This window comes from Melospiza melodia, chromosome 3 (assembly GCF_035770615.1).
Source record: "Melospiza melodia melodia isolate bMelMel2 chromosome 3, bMelMel2.pri, whole genome shotgun sequence".
Classification (NCBI taxonomy): domain Eukaryota; kingdom Metazoa; phylum Chordata; class Aves; order Passeriformes; family Passerellidae; genus Melospiza; species Melospiza melodia.
Genome location: NC_086196.1, coordinates 138,408,659 through 138,433,605, shown reverse-complemented (window position 1 = coordinate 138,433,605; position 24,947 = coordinate 138,408,659). Strand labels below are relative to the sequence as shown.

At 44.9% G+C, this 24,947-nt stretch overlaps 1 protein-coding gene across 1 annotated transcript in view; it reads right to left on the bottom strand.

Annotated features, from left to right (window-relative positions):
• The window catches only part of ELP3 (elongator acetyltransferase complex subunit 3), a 420,642-nt gene that overhangs the window by 90,917 nt on the left and 304,778 nt on the right, over nucleotides 1-24,947 (bottom strand). Inside the window, exons 17-18 of the mRNA XM_063153391.1 lie at nucleotides 13,114-13,275; nucleotides 6,102-6,228 (exon numbers count right to left, since the gene is read on the bottom strand). Of these exons, the coding sequence (XP_063009461.1) occupies nucleotides 6,102-6,228; nucleotides 13,114-13,275 (289 nt within the window). The remainder of the gene's footprint in view (nucleotides 1-6,101; nucleotides 6,229-13,113; nucleotides 13,276-24,947) is intronic.

Below are 24,947 nucleotides of genomic sequence, written 5' to 3'. Positions count from 1 at the left end.
GGACACAGGGACAGACAGAGGGACAGACAGAGGGACACTGGGAGAGACAGAGGGACAGACAGAGGGACAGACAGAGGGACACAGGGACAGACACAGGGACACTGGGACAGAGAGAGGGACAGACAGAGGGACACTGGGAGAGACAGAGGGACAGACAGAGGGACAGACAGAGGGACACTGGGAGAGACAGAGGGACAGACAGAGGGACAGACAGAGGGACAGACAGAGGGACACAGGGACAGACAGAGGGGACACAGGGACAGACAGAGGGACAGACAGAGGGGACACAGGGACAGACAGAGGGACAGAGGGCACAGGGACAGACAGACGGACACCGTCCCTCCCGGGCTGAGGGAGCACCCGGCGCTTTCCCAGCACCATCAGCAGATTCCCCTCCCTGCAGAGCCCTTGGATTTATCATTTTATCATTTTTATTGTCAATATTGTGAGTATTTCCAGCAGGTTCCCCTCCCTGCACAGCCCTTGGATTTATTTATCATTTTTTTTTCATTTTTATTGTCATTATTGGGATTATTTCCAGCAGATTCCCCTCCCTGTACAGCCCCTGCATTTATCATTTTTTTTTCATTTTTATTGTCATTATTGTGATCATTTCCAGCAGATTCCCCTCCCTGCAGAGCCCTTGGATTTATCATTTTATCATTTTTATTGTTATCGTTTTCATTTCACCTGAAGGTGCTCGGGATCCCCAAAGTCAAAGGGGTCCCTCTGTGGGAGATTTTTTGCTGAGCTGGACAGGGGCAGGGCTCACAAAAATGAAATTATTTTGCTCAAATTTCATTAGAATCACCTCAAAATTAAAGGTTTACAAAGATCCCTGGAAAGATCCCAGAATTGTGGGGTGGGGATGGGATGGGGTTGAAGCTCCATGGATCCCATCCCAAACCATCCCGGGATTCTGGGATCCAGGACACTCAGGATCCATCCCAGGGGTTTTTATGGGATTCGGGGATGGAAAAGAGAAGGGAGAAACTTCCTGGAGTCCCCAATTCCCAGGGAATTCCCAAAATTCCTTCCCAGAACCTGCCCTTCCCAGAGAGGAGTCAGGGGTGGGAATGGGATGGGGTTGAAGGTCCACGGATCCCGCCTCAAGAATTCCGGGATTCTGGGATCCAGGATCCATCCCGAGGGGTTTTTATGGAATTTGGGGATGGAAAAGAGAAGTGGAGCCCTGAATTCCCAGGGAATTCCCAAAATCCCTTCCCAGAGAGGAGCTGGGATGGGGATGGATCCAGTGCCAGGCTGGGAATGGAGGGAATTCCCTGGGAAAGGGGAAATGGGATTGGGGAAGGAATTCCCAGAGAATCCCTGGCAGTGTCCCAGGAAAGGCTGGAAAATCCCAAAATTGTGGGGTGGGAATGGGATGGGATTGCAGCTCCATGGATCCCATCCCAAACCATCCCGGGATTCTGGGATCCAGGACACTCAGGATCCATCCCAGGGGTTTTTATGGGATTTGGGGACGGAAAAGAGGAGCCCTGAATTCCCAAGGAATTCCCAAAATTCCTTCCCAGAGAGGAGCTGGGATGGAGATGGATCCCAGAGAGACCGACCCCAGCTCAGCATGGCCACCCCTCAGGAGAGACCGACCCCCAGAGACCGACCCCAGCTCAGCATGGCCACCCCTCAGGAGAGACCGACCCCCAGAGACCGACCCCAGCTCAGCACAGCCACCCTTGAGGAGAGACCGACCCCAGCTCAGCATGGCCACCCTTGAGGAGAGACCGACCCCAGAGAGACCGACCCCAGCTCAGTATGGCCACCCCTCAGGAGAGACCGACCCCAGAGAGACCGACCCCAGCTCAGCATGGCCACCCTTGAGGAGACACTGACCCCAGCTCAGCATGGGCACCCTTGAGGAGAGACCGACCCCAGAGAGACCGACCCCGGCTCACCATGGCCACCCTTGAGGAGAGACCGACCCCAGAGAGACCGACCCCAGCTCAGCACAGCCACCCCTCAGGAGACACCGACCCCCAGAGACCGACCCCAGAGACCGACCCCAGCTCACCATGGGCACCCTTCAGGAAGCTGAGGAGAGCGATGAGGTCGCCCCTGAGTCTCCTTTTCTCCAGGCTGAGCACCCCCAGCTCCCTCAGGGTTCCTCACAGGGTTTGTGCTCCCAGCCCTCACCAGCCTCGTTGCTCTCCTCTGGACTCGCTCAAGCATCTCAGCGTCCCTGCTGAAGTGAGGGGCCCAGAACTGGACACAACACTCCAGGTGAGGCCCCACCAGTGCCGAGCACAGGGGCAGAGCGACCTCCCTGCTGCTGCTGAACACCCCGTGCCTGCTGCTGCCCAGGATGGCATCGGCCTTTGGCCACCCCGTGCCTGCTGCTGCCCAGGATGGCATCGGCCTTTGGCCACACCGTGCCTGCTGCTGCCCAGGAGCCATCGGCCTTTGGCCACACCGTGCCTGCTGCTGGCCAGGATGGCATCGGCCTTTGGCCACACCGTGCCTGCTGCTGCCCAGGATGGCATCGGCCTTTGGCCACACCGTGCCTGCTGCTGCCCAGGATGGCATCGGCCTTTGGCCACACCGTGCCTGCTGCTGCCCAGGAGCCATCGGCCTTTGGCCACACCGTGCCTGCTGCTGCCCAGGATGGCATCGGCCTTTGGCCACACCGTGCCTGCTGCTGCCCAGGATGGCATCGGCCTTTGGCCACACCGTGCCTGCTGCTGCCCAGGAGCCATCGGCCTTTGGCCACACCGTGCCTGCTGCTGCCCAGGATGGCATCGGCCTTTGGCCACACCGTGCCTGCTGCTGCCCAGGATGGCATCGGCCTTTGGCCACACCGTGCCTGGTGCTGCCCAGGAGCCATCGGCCTTTGGCCACACCGTGCCTGGTGCTGCCCAGGAGCCATCGGCCTTTGGCCACACCGTGCCTGACACTGCCCAGGATGGCATCGGCCTTTGGCCACACTGTTCCTGGTGCTGCCCAGGAGCCATCGGCCTTTGGCCACCCTGTGCCTGCTGCTGCCCAGGATGGCATCGGCCTTTGGCCACACCGTGCCTGCTGCTGCCCAGGAGCCATCGGCCTTTGGCCACACCGTGCCTGGTGCTGCCCAGGAGCCATCGGCCTTTGGCCACACCGTGCCTGCTGCTGCCCAGGAGCCATCGGCCTTTGGCCACACCGTGCCTGCTGCTGCCCAGGATGGCATCGGCCTTTGGCCACACCGTTCCTGGTGCTGGCCAGGATGGCATCGGCCTTTGGCCACACCGTGCCTGGTGCTGCCCAGGAGCCATCGGCCTTTGGCCACACCGTGCCTGACACTGCCCAGGAGCCATCGGCCTTTGGCCACACCGTGCCTGGTGCTGCCCAGGAGCCATCGGCCTTTGGCCACCCCGTGCCTGCTGCTGCCCAGGATGGCATCGGCCTTTGGCCACACCGTGCCTGGTGCTGCCCAGGAGCCATCGGCCTTTGGCCACACCGTGCCTGCTGCTGCCCAGGAGCCATCGGCCTTTGGCCACACCGTGCCTGGTGCTGCCCAGGATGGCATCGGCCTTTGGCCACCCCGTGCCTGATCCAGGCCAGGATGGCATCGGCCTTTGGCCACACCGTGCCTGCTGCTGCCCAGGATGGCATCGGCCTTTGGCCACCCCGTGCCTGCTGCTGCCCAGGATGGCATCGGCCTTTGGCCACACCGTGCCTGCTGCTGCCCAGGAGCCATCGGCCTTTGGCCACACCGTGCCTGCTGCTGCCCAGGAAGGCATTGGCCCTCTTGGCCACCTGGGCACGCCGCTGGCCCGTGTCCAGCCGCCTGTCACCAGCACCCCCAGGTCCCTTTCCTCCTGAGCACTGTCCAGCCACACCATCCCCAGCTTGTATCGGTGCAGGGGTTATTGTGGTCGAAGTGCAGACTCGGCACTTGGACTTATTGAACTTCATCCCGTTGGATTCTGCCCATCCATCCAACCGTTCCAAGGCCCCCGTCCCCCCGACAGATCGACACACGTTCCCAATTTAGTGTCACCTGCAGAGCCCCCGTCCCTGTCACAGACCAACGCAGACCAAAAATTCAACAAATTCCAACAATTCCCAAAAATTCAACAAATTCCAACAATTCCCAAATTTCCGATTCCCAAAAATTCCACAAATTCGAACAATTGCAAAATTTCCGATGCCCAAAAATTCAACAAATTCCAACAATTCCCAAATTTCCGATTCCCAAATTTCACATTCCCAAAAATTCAGCAAATTCCAACAATTCCCAAATTTCCGATTCCCAAATTTCACATTCCCAAAAATTCAGCAAATTCCTACAATTGCCAAATTTCCGATTCCCAAAAATGCAACAAATTCCAACAATTCCCAAACTTCCGATTCCCAAATTTCCGATTCCCAAATTTCACATTCCCAAAAATTCAACAAATTCCAACAATTACCAAAAATTCAACAAATTCCAACAATTGCCAAATTTTAGATTCCCAAAAATTCAACAAATTCCAGCAATTCCCAAAACTTCAACAAATTCGAACAATTGCCAAATTCCAGTCCCCAAAAATTCAACAAATTCCAACAATTGCCCAATTTCCAATTCCCAAAAATTCAACAAATTCCAACAATTCCCAAATTTCCGATCCCCAAAAACGTGAGAATTGAGGTTTTTTTAAATATAATGGGGAAAAAGGGAGAATTGAGGCTTTTAAAATAAAATGGGGAAAATGGGAGAATTGAGGTTTGTAAAATAAAATGGGGGAAATGTGAGAATGGAGGTTTTTTTTAATAAAATGGGGATAAATGTGAGAATTGAGGTTTTGAAAAATAAAATATTGAAAAAAGGGAGAGTTGAGGTTTTTAAAATAAAATGGAGATAAATGTGAGGATTGAGGGTTTTTTTTTAATAAAGTGGGGGGAAAAGGGAGAATTGAGGGTTTTTTTAAATAAAATGGGGAAAAAAGGGGAGAATTGAGGTTTTTAAAATAAAATGGGAATAAATGTGAGAATTGAGATTTTTAAAATAAATGGGGACAAATGTGAAAATTGTGGGTTTTTTTTAAATAAAATGGGGGAAATGTGAAAATTGAGGTTTTTTTTTAATAAAATATTGAAAATAGGGAGAATTGAGGTTTTTTTAAAATAAAATGGAGATAAATGTGAGAATTGAGGTTTTTTTAAATAAAATGGGGGACAAATGTGAGAACCGAGGTTTGTAAAATAAAATGGGGAAAATGGGAGAATTGAGGTTTTTTTTTTTTTTAATAAAATGGGGAAATGTGAGAATTGAGGGGTTTTTTTTTAAATAAAATGGGGAAAAAAGGGAGAATTGAGGTTTTTTTAAAATAAAATGGGGATACATGTGAGAATTGAGGTTTTTTTAAATAAAAAGGGGGAAATGTGAAAATGAGGTTTTTTTTAAATAAAATATTGAAAATAGGGAGAATTGAGTTTTTTTTTTTAATAAAATGGGGGAAAATGTGAGAATTGAGGTTTTGAAAATAAAATGGGGGAAATGTGAGGATTGAGGTTTTTTTAAAATAAATGGGGGAAAAAAGGGAGAATTGTGGTTTTTTTTAAATAAAACGGGGGAAATGTGAGAATTGAGGTTTTTAAAATAAAATATTGGAAAAAGGGAGAATTGAGGGGTTTTTTAAAATAAAATGGGGAATAAATGTGAGAATTGAAGGTTTTTTAAAATAAAATGGAGATAAATGTGATGATTGAGGTTTTATTTAATAAAATGGGGGAAATGTGAGAACTGAGGTTTTTTAATAAAATGGGGGATATGGGAGAATGAGCTTTTTAAAATAAAATATTGAAAAAAGGGAGAATTGAGGTTTTTTAAATAAAATGGGGATAAATGTGAGGATTGAGGTTTTTAAAATAAAATGGAGATAAATGTGATGATTGAGTTTTTTTTTTTAATAAAATGGGGGAAATGTGAGAATGGAGGTTTGTAAAATAAAATGGGGGAAATGTGAGAATGGAGGTTTTTAAAATGGGGAAAATGGGAGAATTGAGGGTTTTTTTTTTAAATAAAACGGGGGAAATGTGAGAATGGAGGTTTTTGAAATAAAAAGGGGAGAAAAGGCTATAAAACGAATGAAATAAAAATGAAATAAAACCAAACAAATACTCACGTAGAACTGCTCGAGGTCGCGGTCGAGCCCCACGTTGGGCAGGTCGGGCATCATGTGCGCCACCACCTTGAACCCCGCGTCCTTGGCCAGGTGGAAACACTCACAGACAGCACGGACCGTGTGGCCCCTGCGGACGGACGGACGGACGGACGGACGGACACGCGTCAGGGAAATGGGGAAAAATGGGGGGAAAATGGTGGGGGGGAAATGGGGGAAAAAGGAAAAAAAAGGGAAGAAAAGGGGGAAAAAAGGGGGAAAAAGGGGAAGAAAGGGGGAAAAAGGGGGGAAAATAAAGGGGAAAAAAGAGGATAAAAGGGGGGAAAAGGGGGAAAAGGGAAGAAAAAGGGGAAAAAAGGAGAAAAAAGGGAAAAAAGGGAAAGGAAAAAAAAAGAGGAAAAAATGAAAAAAGGGGAAAAGGGGGAAAAATAAAGGGGAAAAAAGGGAAGAGAGAGGGGAAAAAGGGGGAAAAATAAAGGGGAAGAAAGGGGGGGAAAAAGGAAAAAAAAGGGAAGAAAAAGGGGAAAAAAGGGGAAAAAAGGAAAGGAAACAAAAAGAGGAAAAAAAGGGGAAAGAAAGGGGGAAAAAAAGAGGGGAAAAAAGGGGAAAAAAGGAAAAAAGGGAAGAAAAGGGGGGAAAAAAGGGAAAAAGGGAAAAAATGAAAAAAAAAGGGGAAAAGGGGGAAAAAAGGGAAGAAAAGGGGGGAAAATAAAGGGGAAAAAAAGCGGAAAAAAAGGGGAAAAATAAACGGGGAAAAAAGGGGGAAAAGGGGGGAAAAGGGGGGGGGAAATGGAAAAAAAGGAAAAAAGGGAAAAAAAAAGGAAAAAAGGAAAAAGGGGAAAGAAAAGGGAAAAAGGGGAAGAAAAGGAAAAAAAAGGGGGAAAAAGGAAAAAAGGGGAAGAAAAAGGGAAAAATAAAGGGAAAAAAGGGAAGAAAGGGAAAAAAAGGGAAAAAAACGGGAAAAAAGGAAAAAAAAGAAAAAAGGGAAAAAGGGGGAAAAAAGGGAAAGAAAGGGGAAAAAAGGGGGGAAAAGGGGGGAAAAGGGGGAAAAAGGGAAAAAGGGGGGGGAAGGGAAAGAAAGGGGGAAAAGGGAAAAAGGGAAAAAAGGGAAAGGAAAAAAAGGGGAAAAAAAGGGAAGAAAAGGGGGAAAAAATGGGGGAAAAAGGGAGGGAAAAAGGGGAAGAAAGGGGGAAAAAAGGGGGAAAAAATAAAGGTGGAAAAAACGGGGAAAAAGGGGGGAAGAAAGGGGGGAAAAAGGGGAAAAAGGGAAAGAAAAAAAGAGGAAAAAAAAGGGGAAAGAAAGGGGGGAAAAAAGAGGGGAAAAAAGGGGAAAAAAGGAAAAAAGGAAAGAAAAAAGGGAAAAATAAAGGGGAAAAATGGAAAAAAGGAAAAAAAAGAGAAAAAAGGGAAAAAATGAAAAAAGGGGAAAAAGGGGGAAAAAAGGGGAAAAAAGGGGAAGAAAAAGGGGAAAAAGGGGAGAAAAAGGGGGAAAAGGGGGGAAAATGGAAAAAAGGAAAAAAGGGAAGAAAAAGGGGAAAAAAGGGGAAAAAGGGGGAAAAAAAGGGAAAAAAAAGGGGGAAAAAGGGGAAAAAGGGAAAAAAAGGGGAAAAAAGGGGAAGAAAGGGGAAGAAAAAGGGAAAAAAAGGGGAAACGGGTGGAAAAAGAGGAAAAAAGGAAAGGAAAAAAAGAGGAAAAGAAGGGAAGAAAAAGGGGAAGAAAAGGGGGAAAGAAAGGGGGGAAAAGGGGGAAAAAAGAGGAAAAAAAGAAGAAAAAATAAAGGGAAAAAATGTAAGAAAAGGAAAAAAAAGGGAAGAAAGGGGGAAAAAAGGAAAAAACAAAGGGAAAAAGGGGAAAAGTGGAAAGAAAGGGGAAAAAGGGGGCAAAAAGGGGGAAAAAGGAAAAAAGGGAAGAAAAGGGGGGAAAAAGGGGGAAAAAGGAAAAGAAAAAAAGAGGGAAAAAAGGGGAAAGAAAGGGGGGAAAAAGGGAAAGAAAAAGGGGAAGAAAAAGGGGAAAAAAGGGGGGAAAAGGGGGGAAAATGGAAAAAAGGAAAAAGGGAAGAAGAAGGGAAAAAAAAGGGGAAAAAAAGGGGAAAAAAAAGGGGAAAAAAAGGGGAAAAAGGAAAAAAGGGGAAGAAAAAGGGAAAAAAAGGGGGAAAAAGGGTGGAAAAAGGGGGAAAAAGGGGAAAAAAAGGAAAGGAAAAAAGAGGAAAAAAAGGGAAGAAAAAGGGGAAGAAAAGGGGAAAGAAAGGGGGGAAAAGGGGGAAAAAAAGAGGAAAAAAGGGAAGAAAAAATAAAGGGAAAAAATGTAAAAAAAGGAAAAAAGGGAAGGAAAAGGAAAAAAAGGGAAAAAAGGGGGAAAAAGGAAAAAACAAAGGGAAAAAGTGGAAAGAAAGGGGAAAAAAAGGGGGAAAAAGGGGAAAAAAAGGGGGGGAAAGGGGAAAGGGGGAAAAAGGGAAAGAAAGGGGGAAAAAGGGAAAAATGGAAAGGAAATAAAAAGAGAAAAACAGGGGAAAGAAAGGGGAAAAAAAGGGGGGGAGGGAAAGAAAAGGGAAAAAAGGGAAGAAAAGGGAAAAAAAAGGGGGGAAAAAAGGAAAAAAAAGGGGAAGAAAAAGGGGAAAAATAAAGGGAAAAAAGGAAAGAAAAAGGAAAAAAAAAAAAGGAAAAAAGGGGGAATTGGAATTCATTTCCAATTCTAATTCCAATTCCTCCCAATTGGAATTTCATTTCCATTTGCAATTCCAATTCCAATTTTTAATTCCATTTCCAATTCCAATTCCATTTCCATCTCCATTCCCAATTCCTCCCAACTCCTGGAATTCCAATTCCTCCCTATTGGAATTCCAACTCCAATTCCATTTCCAATTTTCCATTTCCAATTCATTCCAATTCCAATTCCTCCCAACTCCAGATTTCCATTCCTTCTTATTCGAATTCGAATTCCAATTCCATTTCTAATTCTATTCCAATTCCAATTCCTGCCAATTGGAATTCCCATTCCAATTCCAATAACAATTCCATTCCATTTCCAATTCCCAATTCCAATTAATTTCCAATTCCAATTCCAATTCCAATTCCTCCCTACTGGAATTCCATTTCCAATTCCAATTCCACCTCCAATTCCTGTCTATTGGAATTCCATTTCCATTTCCTATTCCAATTCCCAATTCCAATTCCTCCCTACTGGAATTCCATTTCAATTTCCATTCCCATTTCACATTTCATTTCCAATTCCAACTCCAATTCCAATTCCCAATTTTATTTCCAATTCCCAATTCCTCCCAACTGGAATTCCATTTCAAATTCCAGTCCTATTTCTGTTTCCATTTCCAATTCCAGCTCCAACTTCAACTCCAATTCCCATTCCAATTCCTCCCTACTGGAATTCCATTTCCATTTTAATTTCCATTTCCATTTCCATTTCCAATTCCATTCCCAACTCCAAATCCAAGTCCAACTCCAATTCCTCCCAACTGGAATTCCAAGTCCAATTCCAATTCCCAATTCCAATCCCCCATTCCATTTCCAATTCCAATTCCAGTTTCAATTCCTCCCAACTCCTGGAATTCAATTCCTCCCTATTGGAATTCCAACTCCAATCCCATCCCAATTCCCCACTCCATTCCCAATTCCATTCCCAATTCCATTTCCAATCCCAATTCCCCACTCCATTCCCAATTCCATTCCCAATTCCATTTCCAATCCAATTCCATTTCCTATTCCATTTCCAATTCCTCCCTATTGGAATTCCAATTCTAATTCCAATTCCAAATCCATTTCCAATTTCAATTCCAACCACAATTCCATTTCCATTTCCAATTCCAATTCCTCCCCAATTCCTCCCTACTGGAATTCCAATTCCAATTCCAATTCCCAATTCCAATCCCCATTCATTTCCAATTCCAATTCCAGTTTCAATTCCTCCCAACTCCTGGAATTCCATTTCCAATTCCAATTCCACCTCCAATTCCTGTCTATTGGAATTCCATTTCCATTTCCAATTCCGATTCCCAATTCCAATTCCTCCCTACTGGAATTCCATTTCCATTTGAATTTCCATTTCCAGTTTCAATTCCAATTCCATTCCCAACTCCCTGACCTGGAATGGTGCCCTTGACCTGGAATGGTGTCCCTGACCTGGGATGGTGTCCCTGGGATGGTGTCCCTGACCTGGGATGGTGCCCCTGACCTGGGATGGTGCCCTGACCTGGGATGGTGCCCCTGACCTGGGATGGTGTCCCTGACCTGTTGGGTGTCCCTGACCAGCTGGGATTCCCAGAATGGAGTCCCCTGACTTGGGATGGAGGCCTTGACCTGGGATGGTGTCCCTGGCCAGCTGGGATTCCCCGGGATGGTGTCCCTGACGTGGGATGGAGCCCCTGGCCTGTTGGTGTCCCTGGAATGGTGTCCCTGGCCTGGGATGGTGTCCCTGGCCTGGGATGGTGTCCCTGGCCTGGGATGGTGTCCCTGGATGGTGTCCCTGGAATGGTGCCCCTGACCTGGAATGGTGCCCTGACCTGGGATGGTGTCCCTGACCTGGGATGGTGTCCCCGACCTGGGATGGTGTCCCTGACCTGTTGGTGTCCCTGACCTGTTGGGATTCCCTGGAATGGTGGCCCTGACCTGTTGGTGTCCCTGGAATGGTGTCCCTGGGATGGTGTCCCTGACCTGGGATGGTGTCCCTGACCTGGGATGGTGTCCCTGACCTGGAATGGTGCCCCTGACCTGGGATGGTGTCCCTGACCTGGGATGGTGTCCCTGACCTGGGATGGTGTCCCTGGGATGGTGTCCCTGACCTGGAATGGTGTCTCTGACCTGGGATGGTGTCCCTGACCTGGGATGGTGTCCCTGACCTGGGATGGTGTCCCTGGGATGGTGTCCTGGGATGGTGTCCCTGACCTGGGATGGTGTCCCTGACCTGTTGGGTGTCCCTGACCTGGGATGGTGTCCCTGACCTGTTGGGTGTCCCTGACCAGCTGGGATTCCCCAGAATGGAGTCCCTGACTTGGGATGGAGGCCTTGACCTGGGATGGTGTCCCTGGCCAGCTGGGATTCCCTGGGATGGTGTCCCTGACGTGGGATGGAGCCCCTGGCCTGCTGGGTGTCCCTGGAATGCTGTCCCTGACCTGGGATGGTGTCCCTGACCTGGGATGGAGCCCCTGGCCTGCTGGTGTCCCTGGGATGGTGTCCCTGACCTGGATGGTGTCCCTGGCCTGGGATGGTGTCCCTGGCCTGGGATGGTGTCCCTGACCTGGGATGGTGTCCCTGACCTGGAATGGTCTCCCTGGAATGGTGTTCCTGGGATGGTGTCCCTGACCTGGGATGGTGTCCTGGGATGGTGTCCCTGACCTGGGATGGTGTTCCTGGGATGGTGTCCCTGACCTGGGATGGTGCCCTTGACCTGGAATGGTGTTCCTGGGATGGTGTCCCTGGCCTGGGATGGTGTCCCTGGAATGGTGTTCCTGGGATGGTGTCCCTGACCTGGGATGGTGTCCCTGACCTGAGATGGTGTCCCTGACCTGGGATGGTGTCCCTGGGATGGTGTCCCCGACCTGGGATGGTGTCCCTGACCTGGAATGGTGTCCCTGGGATGGTGTCCCTGGGATGGTGCCCTTGACCTGGGATGGTGTCCCTGACCTGGAATGGTCTCCTGGGATGGTGTTCCTGGGATGGTGTCCCTGACCTGGGATGGTGTCCCTGGGATGGTGTCCCTGACCTGGGATGGTGTTCCTGGGATGGTGTCCCTGACCTGGGATGGTGTCCCTGACCTGGAATGGTCTCCCTGGAATGGTGTTCCTGGGATGGTGTCCCTGACCTGGGATGGTGTCCCTGGGATGGTGGCCCTGACCTGGGATGGTGTCCCTGGGATGGTGCCCCTGACCTGGGATGGTGTCCCTGGGATGGTGTCCCTGACCTGGGATGGTGTCCCTGACCTGGGATGGTGTCCCTGGGATGGTGTCCCTGACCTGGGATGGTGTCCCTGGGATGGTGTCCCTGACCTGGGATGGTGTCCCTGACCTGTTGGGTGTCCCTGACCAGCTGGGATTCCCCAGAATGGAGTCCCTGACTTGGGATGGAGGCCTTGACCTGGGATGGTGTCCCTGGCCAGCTGGGATCCCTGGGATGGTGTCCCTGACGTGGGATGGAGCCCCTGGCCTGCTGGGTGTCCCTGGGATGGTGTCCCTGACCTGGGATGGTGTCCCTGACCTGGGATGGTGTCCCTGGCCTGCTGGTGTCCCTGGCCAGTTGGAATGGATTCCCTGGGACGGTGTCCCTGCCCTGGATTGGTGTCCCTGCCCTGTCCATGGTGTCCCTGCCCTGGGATGGTGTCCCCATGAAGGTGTCCCTGCCCTGTCCATGGTGTCCCTGCCCTGGGAAGGTGTCCCGGCCCTGTCCATGGTGTCCCTGCCCTGGATTGGTGTCCCTGCCCTGGATTGGTGTCCCTGCCCTGTCCATGGTGTCCCTGCCCTGGATTGGTGTCCCTGGCCACGTCCTCGCAGACGCTCTGCACGCCGATCTCCAGCCGCGTGCAGCCGTAGCCCAGCTGGGACGGTGTCCCCAGACCCATGAAGGTGTCCCTGCCCTGTCCATGGTGTCCCCAGACCCAGGATGGTGTCCCCAGACCCAGGATGGTGTCCCTCACCTGTTGGTGTCCCGGGCCACGTCCTCGCAGACGCTCTGCACGCCGATCTCCAGCCGCGTGCAGCCGTAGCCCAGCTGGGACGCTGTCCCTGCCCTGTCCATGGTGTCCCCAGAGCCATGAAGGTGTCCCCTGCCCCAGGATGGTGTCCCAGACCATGAAGGTGTCCCTCACCTGTTGGTGTCCCGGGCCACGTCCTCGTAGACGCTCTGCACGCCGATCTCCAGCCGCGTGCAGCCGTAGCCCAGCTGGGACGCTGTCCCTGCCCTGTCCATGGTGTCCCCAGAGCCATGAAGGTGTCCCCATGAAGGTGTCCCTGCCCTGTCCATGGTGTCCCTGCCATGGATTGGTGTCCCTGCCCTGGATTGGTGTCCCTCACCTGTTGGTGTCCCGGGCCACGTCCTCGTAGACGCTCTGCACGCCGATCTCCAGCCGCGTGCAGCCGTAGCCCAGCATGGCGCTCAGGTGCGGCCGCAGGCAGTAATCCGGCCGCGTCTCGATGGTGATGCCCACGCAGCGCGTGCGGCTCCGCTCCGAGTACCTGCGGGCAAAATCCCATTCCTGGTTAAAATCCACCGGTTTGGGTTTTTAGGGAAAATCCCATTTCTGGTTCAAACCAACAAGTTTGGGGTTTTCAGGGATATCAGGAGGAATTTCTGGGGGGTTCCAGGTGAGGATTTGGAGGATTAAAGAGAAAATTTCACGTTCATTCTTCTCTGAGTGCCTGTGGGAAAATCCCATTTCTGGTTCAAACCAACAAGTTTGGGGTTTTCAGGGAAAATCCATTTCTGGTCAAAACCAACAAGTTTGGGGTTTTTAGGAAAATCCCATTTCTGGTTAAAACCAACGAGTTTGGGGTTTTCAATGACCTTGGGAGGAGTTTCTGGGGGGTTCCGGGTGAGGATTTGGAGGATTAAAGGGAAAAATTCAATGTTTATTCTTCTCCGAGGACCTGTGGGGAAAATCCCATTTCTGGTCAAAATCAACAAGTTTGGGGTTTCAGGGAAAATCCATTTCTGGTCAAAACCAACAAGTTTGGGTTTTCAGGGATATCGGGAGGAGTTTCTGGGGTGCTCCAGGTGAGAATTTGGAGGATTAAAGGGAAAAATTTCACGTTCATTCTTCTCTGAGGACCTGCAGGGAAAATCCCATTTCTGGTTCAAAACCAACAAGTTTGGGGTTTTCAGGGAAAATCCCATTTCTGGTTAAAACCGACAGTTTGGGGTTTTCAGGGATATCAGGAGGAATTTCTGGGGTGCTCCAGGTGAGGATTTTGAGGATTAAAGGGAAAAATTCAATGTTCATTCTTCTCTGAGGACCTGCAGGAAAAATATCTGAGGACCTGCAGGAAAAATCCCATTTCTGGTCAAAACCAACAAGTTTAAATGACCTTGGGAGGAGCTTCTGGGGTGTTCTGGGTGAGGATTTTGGAGGATTAAAGGGAAAAATTTCACATTTATTCTTCTCCGAGTACCTGCGGGCAAAATCCCATTTCTGGTTAAAATCAACAAGTTTGGGGTTTTTAGGGAAAATCCCATTTCTGGTTAAAATCAACAAGTTTGGGGTTTCAGGGATATCAGGAGGAATTTCCTGGGGTGTTCCAGGTGAGGATTTGGAGGATTAAAGAGAAAATTTCACATTCATTCTTCTCTGAGTGCCTGTGGGAAAATCCCATTTCTGGTTCAAACCAACAAGTTTGGGGTTTTTAGGGGAAAATCCCCATTTCTGGTTCAAACCAACGAGTTTGGGGTTTTTAGGGAAAATCCCATTTCTGGTTAAAACCAACAAGTTTGGGGTTTCAGGGAAAATCCCATTTCTGGTTCAAACCAACAAGTTTGGGGTTTCAGGGATATCAGGAGGAGTTTCTGGGGTGTTCCGGGTGAGGATTTGGAGGATTAAAGGGAAAAATTCAATGTTTATTCTTCTCTGAGGACCTGCAGGAAAAATCCCATTTCTGGTTAAAATCAACAAGTTTGGGGTTTTTAGGGAAAATCCCATTTCTGGTCAAAACCAACAAGTTTGGGGTTTTCAGGGATATCGGGGGGAGTTTCTGGGGTGCTCCAGGTGAGGATTTTGAGGATTAAAAGGAAAAATTCAATGTTTATTCTTCTCCGAGGACCTGTGGGGAAAATCCCATTTCTGGTTCAAACCAACAAGTTTGGGGTTTTTAGGGAAAAATCCCATTTCTGGTTCAAACCAACGAGTTTTGGGGTTTTTAGGGAAAATCCCATTTCTGGTTCAAACCAACAAGTTTGGGGTTTTCAGGGAAAATCCCATTTCTGGTTAAAACCAACAAGTTTGGGGTTTTCAATGACCTTGGGAGGAGTTTCTGGGGGGTTCCAGGTGAGGATTTTGAGGATTAAAGGGAAAAATTCAATGTTTATTCTTCTCCGAGTGCGCTGCAGGGAAAATCCCATTTCTGGTTCAAACCAACAAGTTTGGGGTTTTTAGGGAAAATCCCATTTCTGGTTCAAACCAACGAGTTTGGGGTTTTCAGGGATATCGGGGGGAGTTTCTGGGGGGTTCCAGGTGAGGATTTGGAGGATTAAAACAAAAAATTCAATGTTTATTTTTCTCTGAGTACCTGCGGGAAAAAATCCCATTTCTGCTCAAAACCAACAAGTTTGGGGTTTTTAGGAAAAATCCCATTTCTGGTTAAAACCAACAAGTTTGGGGTTTTTAGGGAAAATCCCATTTCTGGTTCAAACCAACAAGTTTGGGGTTTTCAGGGAAAATCCCATTTCTGGTTCAAACCAACGAGTTTGGGGTTTTTAGGGAAAATCCCATTTCTGGTCAAAACCAACAAGTTTGGGGTTTTCAATGACCTTGGAGGAGTTTCTGGGGGGTTCCAGGTGAGGATTTTTGAGGATTAAAGGGAAAAATTCAATGTTTATTCTTGTCTAAGGACCTGCAGGAAAAATCCCATTTCTGGTCAAAACCAACAAGTTTAAATGACCTTGGGAGGAGCTTCTGGGGTGTTCTGGGTGAGGATTTGGAGGATTAAAACAAAAAATTTAATGTTTATTCTTCTCCGAGTGCCTGCAGGAAAACCCCATTTCTGGTTAAAACCAACGAGTTTGGGGTTTTCAGGGATATCAGGGGGAGTTTCTGGGGTGCTCCAGGTGAGAATTTGGAGGATTAAAGAGAAAATTTCACATTCATTCTTCTCTGAGTGCCTGTGGGAAAATCCCATTTCTGGTTCAAACCAACAAGTTTGGGGTTTTTAGGGAAAATCCCATTTCTGGTTCAAACCAACAAGTTTGGGGTTTCAGGGATATCAGGGGGAGTTTCTGGGGTGCTCCAGGTGAGGATTTTGAGGATTAAAGGGAAAAATTTCACATTCATTCTTCTGTGAGGACCTGCGGGAAAATCCCATTTCTGGTCAAAATCAACAAGTTTGGGGTTTTCAGGGAAAATCCCATTTCTGGTTAAAACCAACAAGTTTGGGGGTTTCAGGGATATCGGGAGGAGTTTCTGGGGGGTTCCAGGTGAGGATTTGGAGGATTAAAACAAAAAATTCAATGTTTATTCTTCTCTAAGGACCTGCGGGAAAAATCCCATTTCTGGTTAAAACCAACAAGTTTGGGGTTTTCAATGACCTTGGGAGGAGTTTCTGGGGTGCTCCAGGTGAGGATTTTGAGGATTAAAGGGAAAAATTTCACATTCATTCTTCTCTGAGGACCTGCAGGAAAATCCCATTTCTGGTTCAAACCAACAAGTTTGGGGTTTTTAGGGAAAATCCCATTTCTGGTTCAAACCAACAAGTTTGGGGTTTTCAGGGAAAATCCCATTTCTGGTTCAAACCAACAAGTTTGGGGTTTCAGGGATATCAGGAGGAGTTTCTGGGGTGTTCCAGGTGAGGATTTGGAGGATTAAAGAGAAAATTTCACGTTCATTCTTCTCTGAGTGCCTGCGGGAAAATCCCATTTCTGGTTCAAACCAACAAGTTTGGGGTTTTTAGGGAAAATCCCATTTCTGGTTCAAACCAACAAGTTTGGGGTTTTTAGGGAAAATCCCATTTCTGGTTCAAACCAACGAGTTTGGGGTTTTTAGGGAAAATCCCATTTCTGGTTCAAACCAACAAGTTTGGGGTTTCAGGGATATCGGGAGGAGTTTCTGGGGGGGTTCCAGGTGAGGATTTTGAGGATTAAAAGGAAAAATTTCACGTTTATTCTTCTCTGAGGACCTGCAGGAAAAATCCCATTTCTGGTCAAAACCAACGAGTTTAAATGACCTAGGGAGGAGTTTCTGGGGTGTTCTGGGTGAGGATTTGGAGGATTAAAACAAAAAATTTAATGTTTATTCTTCTCTGAGTGCCTGCAGGAAAATCCCATTTGTGGTCAAAATCAACAAGTTTGGGGTTTTCAGGGATATCAGGGGGAGTTTCTGGGGGGTTTCGGGTGAGGATTTTGAGGATTAAAGAGAAAATTTCACGTTCATTCTTCTCTGAGTGCCTGTGGGAAAATCCCATTTCTGGTTCAAACCAACAAGTTTGGGGTTTTTAGGGAAAATCCCATTCCTGGTTAAAATCCAACAAGTTTGGGGTTTTTAGGGAAAATCCCATTTCTGGTTAAAATCCAACAAGTTTGGGGGTTTCAGGGATATCAGGGGGAGTTTCTGGGGTGCTCCAGGTGAGGATTTTGAGGATTAAAGGGAAAAATTTCACATTTATTCTTCTCTGAGGACCTGCAGGAAAAATCCCATTTCTGCTCAAAATCCGCCCATTTGGGGTTTTTAGGGATACCGGAGGAGTTTCTGGGGTGTTCCAGGTGAGGATTTTGAGGATTAAAGGGAAAAATTCAATGTTTATTCTTCTCCGAGGACCTGCAGGAAAAATCCCATTTCTGGTCAAAATCAACAAGTTTGGGGTTTTCAGGGATATCGGGAGGAGCTTCTGGGGTGTTCTGGGTGAGGATTTGGAGGATTAAAACAAAAAATTCAATGTTTATTCTTGTCTAAGGACCTGCAGGAAAAATCCCATTTCTGGTCAAAACCAACGAGTTTAAATGACCTTGGGAGGAGCTTCTGGGGTGTTCCGGGTGAGGATTTGGAGGATTAAAACAAAAAATTTAATGTTTATTCTTCTCCGAGTGCCTGCAGGAAAATCCCATTTCTGGTTCAAACCAACAAGTTTGGGGTTTTCAGGGAAAATCCCATTTCTGGTCAAAATCCAACAAGTTTGGGGTTTTTAGGGAAAATCCCATTTCTGGTTCAAACCAACAAGTTTGGGGTTTTCAATGACCTTGGAGGAGTTTTCTGGGGTGCTCCAGGTGAAGGTTTTTAAGAATTCAAGGTTAAAATTTAACATTTAATTCTTCTTCAAACACCTGCAGAGAAAAATCCCATTTCTGGTTAAAATGTACCAGGTTTGGGTTTGAAGTGAACTGGAAAAGAATTTCCGGCACCTTCCCGGTGAGGAATTTGAAGGATTAAATATTAAAATTTAACCTTTACTCCTCTCCTGCATGGAAAAATCCCATTCCTGCTTAAAACCCACAAATTTTGGGTTTTAAGTGAACTGGAGAATAATTTCTGACATCTTTCAGGTGAGGGTTTTTAGGATTAAATATTAAAATTTAACCTTTACTCCTCTCCTGCATGGAAAAATCCCATTCCTGCTTAAAATCCACCAATTCTGGCTTTTAAGTGAACTGAAAAAGAATTTCTGGCATTTTCCAGGTGAGGTTTTCAAGCATTAAATATTAAAATTTAATCTTTATTCCTCTCCTGCATGGAAAAAATCCCATTCCTGCTTAAAATCCACCAATTCTGGCTTTTAAGTGAACTGAAAAAGAATTTCTGGCATTTTCCAGGTGAGGTTTTCAAGCATTAAATGTTAAATTTTAACTTTTATTCCTCTCCTGCATGGAAAAATCCCATTTCTGGTTAAAACCCACAAATTTTGGGTTTTAAATGAACTGAAAAAGAATTTCTGGCATTTTCCAGGTGAGGTTTTTAAGCATTAAATGTTAAAATTTAATCTTTACTCCTCTCCTGCATGGAAAAATCAGATTTCTGGTTAAAACCCACAAATTTTGGGTTTGAAGTGAACTGCAGAAGAATTTCTGGCATTTTCCAGGTGAGGTTTTTAAGGATTAAAGGGTAAAATTTACCCTTTATTCTTCTGCTGCATGGAAAAATCCCATTTCTGGTTAAAACCCACAAATTTTGGGTTTTAAGTGAATTCAGGAAGAATTTCTGGCATTTTCCAGGTGAGGAATTTGAAGGATTAAATATTAAAATTTAATCTTTATTCCTCTCCTGCATGGAAAAATCCCATTTCTGGTTAAAACCCACAAATTTGGGGTTTTAAATGAACTGAAAAAGAATTTCTGGCATTTTCCAGGTGAGGTTTTTAAGCATTAAATGTTAAAATTTAATCTTTACTCCTCTCCTGCATGGGAAAAATCAGATTTCTGGTTAAAACCCACAAATTTTGGGTTTTAAATGAACTGAAGAAGAATTTCTGGCATTTTCCAGGTGAGGTTTTTAAGCATTAAAAGCGAAATTTCCTGTGGTGTTTTGCTGAAACGATGCACAGAAATTCCCATTAACGCAACCTGGCCTGTGTTAATGAATTGATTCATTAATTAGGCTGTAATTAATGCAGTCTGGGGGTGTTTTGGGTCACAGAGATTCCATGGAAAATCCCACAAAAATCCCTTTGGGATGAGCAGTTCCCACCTCACTGAAGGGATGGGAGAAAATTAAAATAATTAAATTAATTGTTTAAAATAATTTTTTTTTCTCCTTTTGTGCCCTTTATCACTGGAGGTCTAATGAGGATTAATTAATTAATTAAAAAAACCTCACTGCTGCTGAGAAATGGGGAATTAGGAGCGTAGAAAGTTTCAGCATCACAACTTGCTGGAAATTCTGGAAATAAAATAAAATAAAATAAAAATAAAAAGGGAAATAAAAAATGGAAATCAAACCAGCACAAAACACAATTTCCCCTCAAAAAATCCCAATTAAAATCCTTCAAACTTCATTAAAAAAAAACAAAATAAAATCCCCGAGTGGTTTCAAACTCATTAAAAAATATGAACTCCCTTCAAGCTGCTCTAAAAATTAAAATAAATTCAAATTTCCATCAATACTGAGACATTTGGGGACAGGCTGACAAAGGAAGAATTTAAATAAATAATAAAATGAAAGTTTTCATATCTGCACCCCCAAGTTCAGGACGATTAATTCAGGTTTTTATTGGGAGTGTGGAAAGATTCATCATCAAACTGCTGGGAATTTTTGAATGGAAAAAATAATAAAATAAAAAATGGAAATAAAAATAAAAATGGAAATAAAAATGGAAATCAAACCATCACAAACCAAAATTCCCCCCTCAAAAAAAACCCCAATTAAAATCCTTCAAACCTCAGAAAAAAGCAAAAAAAAAAACCAAAATAAAATCCCCGAGTGGGGTTCAAACTCATTAAAAAATATGAACTCCCTTCAAACTGCTCAACAAATGTAAATAAATTCAAATTTATAAAAACACTGAGATATTTGGGGACGGGCTGTCAAAGGAAGAATTTAAATAAATAAATCAAATTAAAATTCCAACATTTCCAGTCTGTGCTCCCTGCTCTGACAGCCCCGTTGTTTATCATGCCAGGAAAATGGAAATCAGCACAGACTCCAAAAAATTAAAATAGAAATAAATAAAAGAGTGAAAAAATAGAAAAAAAATAAAGTTTTTGATAACTTGGGGCGAAGGGAAGCTGCTCCTGTCAACAGCAAAAATCAGGGTGGGGACAGAGAAAGGAGATAACAATAATTATTGCTGTCATTTATTTGATATCATTGATTTTATCATTTATATTCTTATACTTTGAGTATAGAGAGAAGAAAAGAATAATTAAACAATTAAATAATTCAATAATTCAATAATTTTTCTTTTCTCCATTTCTCTTTTCTTTTCTCTCTTTTGAGCAGAGGCTCAAAGGGAGAAGGGAAACGATGGCCAGAAAATGTGGAGGGAAGAAGGATCTAAAAACACTCAGCCCAAAAAAGAAAAATTGGGAAGAAGGATCTGATGTAACTCAACCACCCCAAAACTTGGGAAGAAGGATCTGAAGCAAATCAGTCACCCAAAAAACTGGAGAGAATTAGTCTAAAGCAATTCGGGCACCATAAAAACTTGGAAAGAAGGATCTGAACCAACTCAGGCACCCCAAAAATTGGAAAGAAGTATCTGAACCAAATCAGCCACCCTAAAAATTGGAAAGCATTATCTAAAACAACTCAACCACCCCAAAAACTTGGAGACAATTATTTAAAAAAATTCAGGCACCATAAAAAATTGGAAAGAAGGATCTGAACCAAATCAGGCACCCCATAAAAATTGGAAAGAATGATCTAGAACAACTCAGTCACCCCAAAAAATTGCAAAAACATGGATCTAAAACAACTCAACCACCCCAAAAACTTGGAGAGAATTATTTAAAAAAATTCAGGGACCATAAAAAATTGGAAAGATTTATCTAAACCCCACAAACTTGGGAAGAAGGATCTAAAGCAAATCAGTCACCCAAAAAACTGGAGAGAATTATCTAAAGCAATTCGGGCACCATAAAAACTTGGAAAGAAGGATCTGAACCAACTCAGGCACCCCAAAAATTGGAAAGAAGTATCTGAACCAACTCAGGCACCCCAAAAAATTGGAAAGAAGGATCTAAAACAACTCAACCACCCCAAAAACTTGGAGATAATTATTTAAAAAAATTCAGGGACCATAAAAAATTGGAAAGAAGGATCTAAACCAACTCAGGCACCCCAAAAATTGGAAAGAATGATCTAAAACAACTCAGTCACCCCAAAAATTGCAAAGCATTATCTAGAACAACTCAACCACCCCAAAAAACTTGGAGAGAATTATTTAAAAAAATTCAGGGACCATAAAAAATTGGAAAGAAGGATCTGAACCAAGTCACCCACCCCAAAAAACTGGAGAGAATTATCTAAACCAACTCAGGCACCATAAAAAATTGGAAAGATCTGAACCAACTCAGGCACCCCAAAAATTGGAAAGAATTATCTAAAACAACTCAACCACCCCAAAAACTTGGAAAGAAGGATCTAAAGCAACTCAGTCACCCCAAAAATTGCAAACATGGATCTAAAACAACTCAACCACCCCAAAAACTTGGGGAGAATTATCTGAAGCAATTCAGGCACCATAAAAAATTGGAAAGAAGGATCTGAACCAACTCAGTCACCCAAAAAATTGGAAAGAAGGATCTGAACCAAATCAGGCACCCCAAAAATTGCAAAAACATGGATCTAAAAGAACTCAGCCACCCCAAAAACTTGGAGAGAATTGTTTAAAAAAATTCAGGGACCATAAAAAAATGGAAAGAAGGATCTGAACCAAGTCACCCACCCAAAAAAACTGGAGAGAATTATCTAAACCAACTCAGGCACCATAAAAACTTGGAAAGATCTGAACCAACTCAGGCACCCCAAAAATTGGAAAGAGCCCAAATCAACTCAGCCACCCTAAAAATTTGGAAAGAATTATCTAAAACAACTCAGCCCCCCCAAAAACTGGAAAGAAGGATCTAAACAAACACAGCCAGCCAAAAACTTGGAATGAAGGATCCAAACCAAATCAGCCACCCCAGAAAATTGGAAAGGATCTGAACCAACTCAAGCACCCCAGAAATTGGAATGAAGGATCGAAGCCAACTCAGGCACCCCAAAAACTGGAAGGAAATATCTGAACCAATCGGGCACCATCAAAAATTGGAAAGAAGAATCTGAACCCCAAAACTTGGAAAGAAAGATCTGAACCAACTCAGGCACCTGATAAATATGGAAAGAATTATCTGAACCCCACAAACTGGGAAGAAGGATCTAAAGCAAATCAGTCACCCAAAAAACTGGAGAGAATTATCTAAAGCAATTCGGGCACCATAAAAACTTGGAAAGAAGGATCTGAACCAAATCAGGCACCCCAAAAATTGGAAAGAAGGATCTAAAACAACTCAGCCACCCCAAAAACTTGGAGAGAATTATTTAAAAAAATTCAGGGACCATAAAAAATTGGAAAGAAGGATCTGAACCAAGTCACCCACCCAAAAAACTGGAGAGAATTATCTAAACCAACTCAGGCACCATAAAAACTTCGAAAGATCTGAACCAACTCAGGCACCCAAAAATTGGAAAGAAGGATCTGAAGCAACTCAGCCACCCCAAAAATTGCAAACATGGATCTGAAACAACTCAGCCACCCCAAAAACTTGGAGAGAATTATTTAAAAAAAATTCAGGGACCATAAAAAAATTGGAAAGAAGGATCTGAACCAAGTCACCCACCCAAAAAAACTGGAGAGAATTATCTAAACCAATTCGGGCACCATAAAAACTTGGAAAGATCTGAACCAACTCAGGCACCCCAAAAATTGGAAAGAAGGATCTAAAACAACTCAACCACCCCAAAAACTTGGAGATAATTATTTAAAAAAATTCAGGGACCATAAAAAATTGGAAAGAAGGATCTGAACCAACTCAGGCAACCCAAAAATTGCAAAGCATTATCTAAAACAACTCAGTCACCCCAAAAATTGCAAAGAATTATCTAAAACAACTCAACCACCCCAAAAACTTGGAGAGAATTATTTAAAAAAAATCAGGGACCATAAAAAATTGGAAAGAAGGATCTGAACCAACTCAGGCACCCCAAAAAATGGAAAGTTCCTGGTCTTCACTTGGGGAAGAGCAAAGTTTGGGAAGATCCAGCACCCCAAACAGGTTTCAAATGTCACAAATAAACCAATTTTGGTGCCCTTCATTTCCAAAGAGTCTTGTGGAAAAACTGGAATGTTTGGAGGGGAAAATCAAGAATTTTAATCAGGAATCCTGGGCCAGGAAAGTTCCCAGGGAAAAGCAAAGATCCAGCACCTCAAACAGGTTTAAAATGTCACAAATAAACCAATTTTTGGTGCCCTTCATTTCCAAAGAGTCCTGTGGGGAGACTGGAATGTCTGGGAGCGGAAAAATCAAGAATTTTAATCAGGAATCCTGGGCCAGGAAAGTCCCCAGGGAAAAGCAAAGATTGGCACCATCCATCACCCCAAACAGGTTTAAATTTCACAAATAAATCAGTTTTGGTGCCTTTAATTTCCAAAGAGTCCTGTGGAAAAAGTGGAATGTTTGAGAGGGGGAAATCAAGAATTTTAATCAGGAATCCTGGGCCAGGAAAGTTCCCAGGGAAAAGCAAAGATCCAGCACCTCAAACAGGTTTAAAATGTCACAAATAAACCAATTTTTGTGCCTTTAATTTCCAAAGAGTCCTGTGGAAAAACTGGAATGTTGGGGAATGTTGGGGGAAAATCAAGAATTTTAATCAGGAATCCTGGGCCAGGAAAGTTCCCAGGGAAAAGCAAGGATTGGGAGGATCCAGCACCTCAAACCGGTTTAAAATGTCACAAATAAACCAATTTTGGTGCCCTTCATCTCAAAGAGTCCTGTGGAAAACTGGAATGTTTTGGAGTGGAAAATCAAGAATTTTAATCAGGAACCCTGGGCCAGGAAAGTTCCCAGGGAAAAGCAAAGATCCAGCACCTCAAACAGGTTTAAAATGTCACAAATAAACCAATTTTTGTGCCCTTCATCTCCAAAGAGTCCTGTGGAAAAACTGGAATGTTTGGAGGGAAAAATCAAGAATTTAATCAGGAGTTCTGGGCCAGGAAAGTTCCCAGGGAAGAGCAAAGATCCAGCACCCCAAACAGGTTTAAAATGTCACAAATAAACCAATTTTAGGTGCTATTAATTTCCAAAGAGTCCTGTGGAAAAACTGGAATGTTGGGAGGGGAAAATCAAGAATTTTAATCAGGAATCCTGGGCCAGGAAAGTTCCCAGGGAAAAGCAAAGATTGGGAAGATCCAGCACCCCAAACAGGTTTAAAATGTCACAAATAAACCATTTTTGGTGCCCTTCATCTCCAAAGAGTCCTGTGGAAAAACTGGAATGTTTGGAGAGGAAAATCAAGAATTTTAATCAGGAGTTCTGGGCCAGGAAAGTTCCCAGGGAAAAGCAAGGATTGGGAAAATCCATCACCCCAAACAGGTTTAAAATGTCACAAATAAACCAATTTTTTGGTGCCCTTCATTTCCAAAGAGTCCTGTGGAAAAACTGGAATGTTTGGAGGGGAAAATCAAGAATTTTAATCAGGAATCCTGGGCCAGGAAAGTCCCCAGGGAAAAGCAAAGAT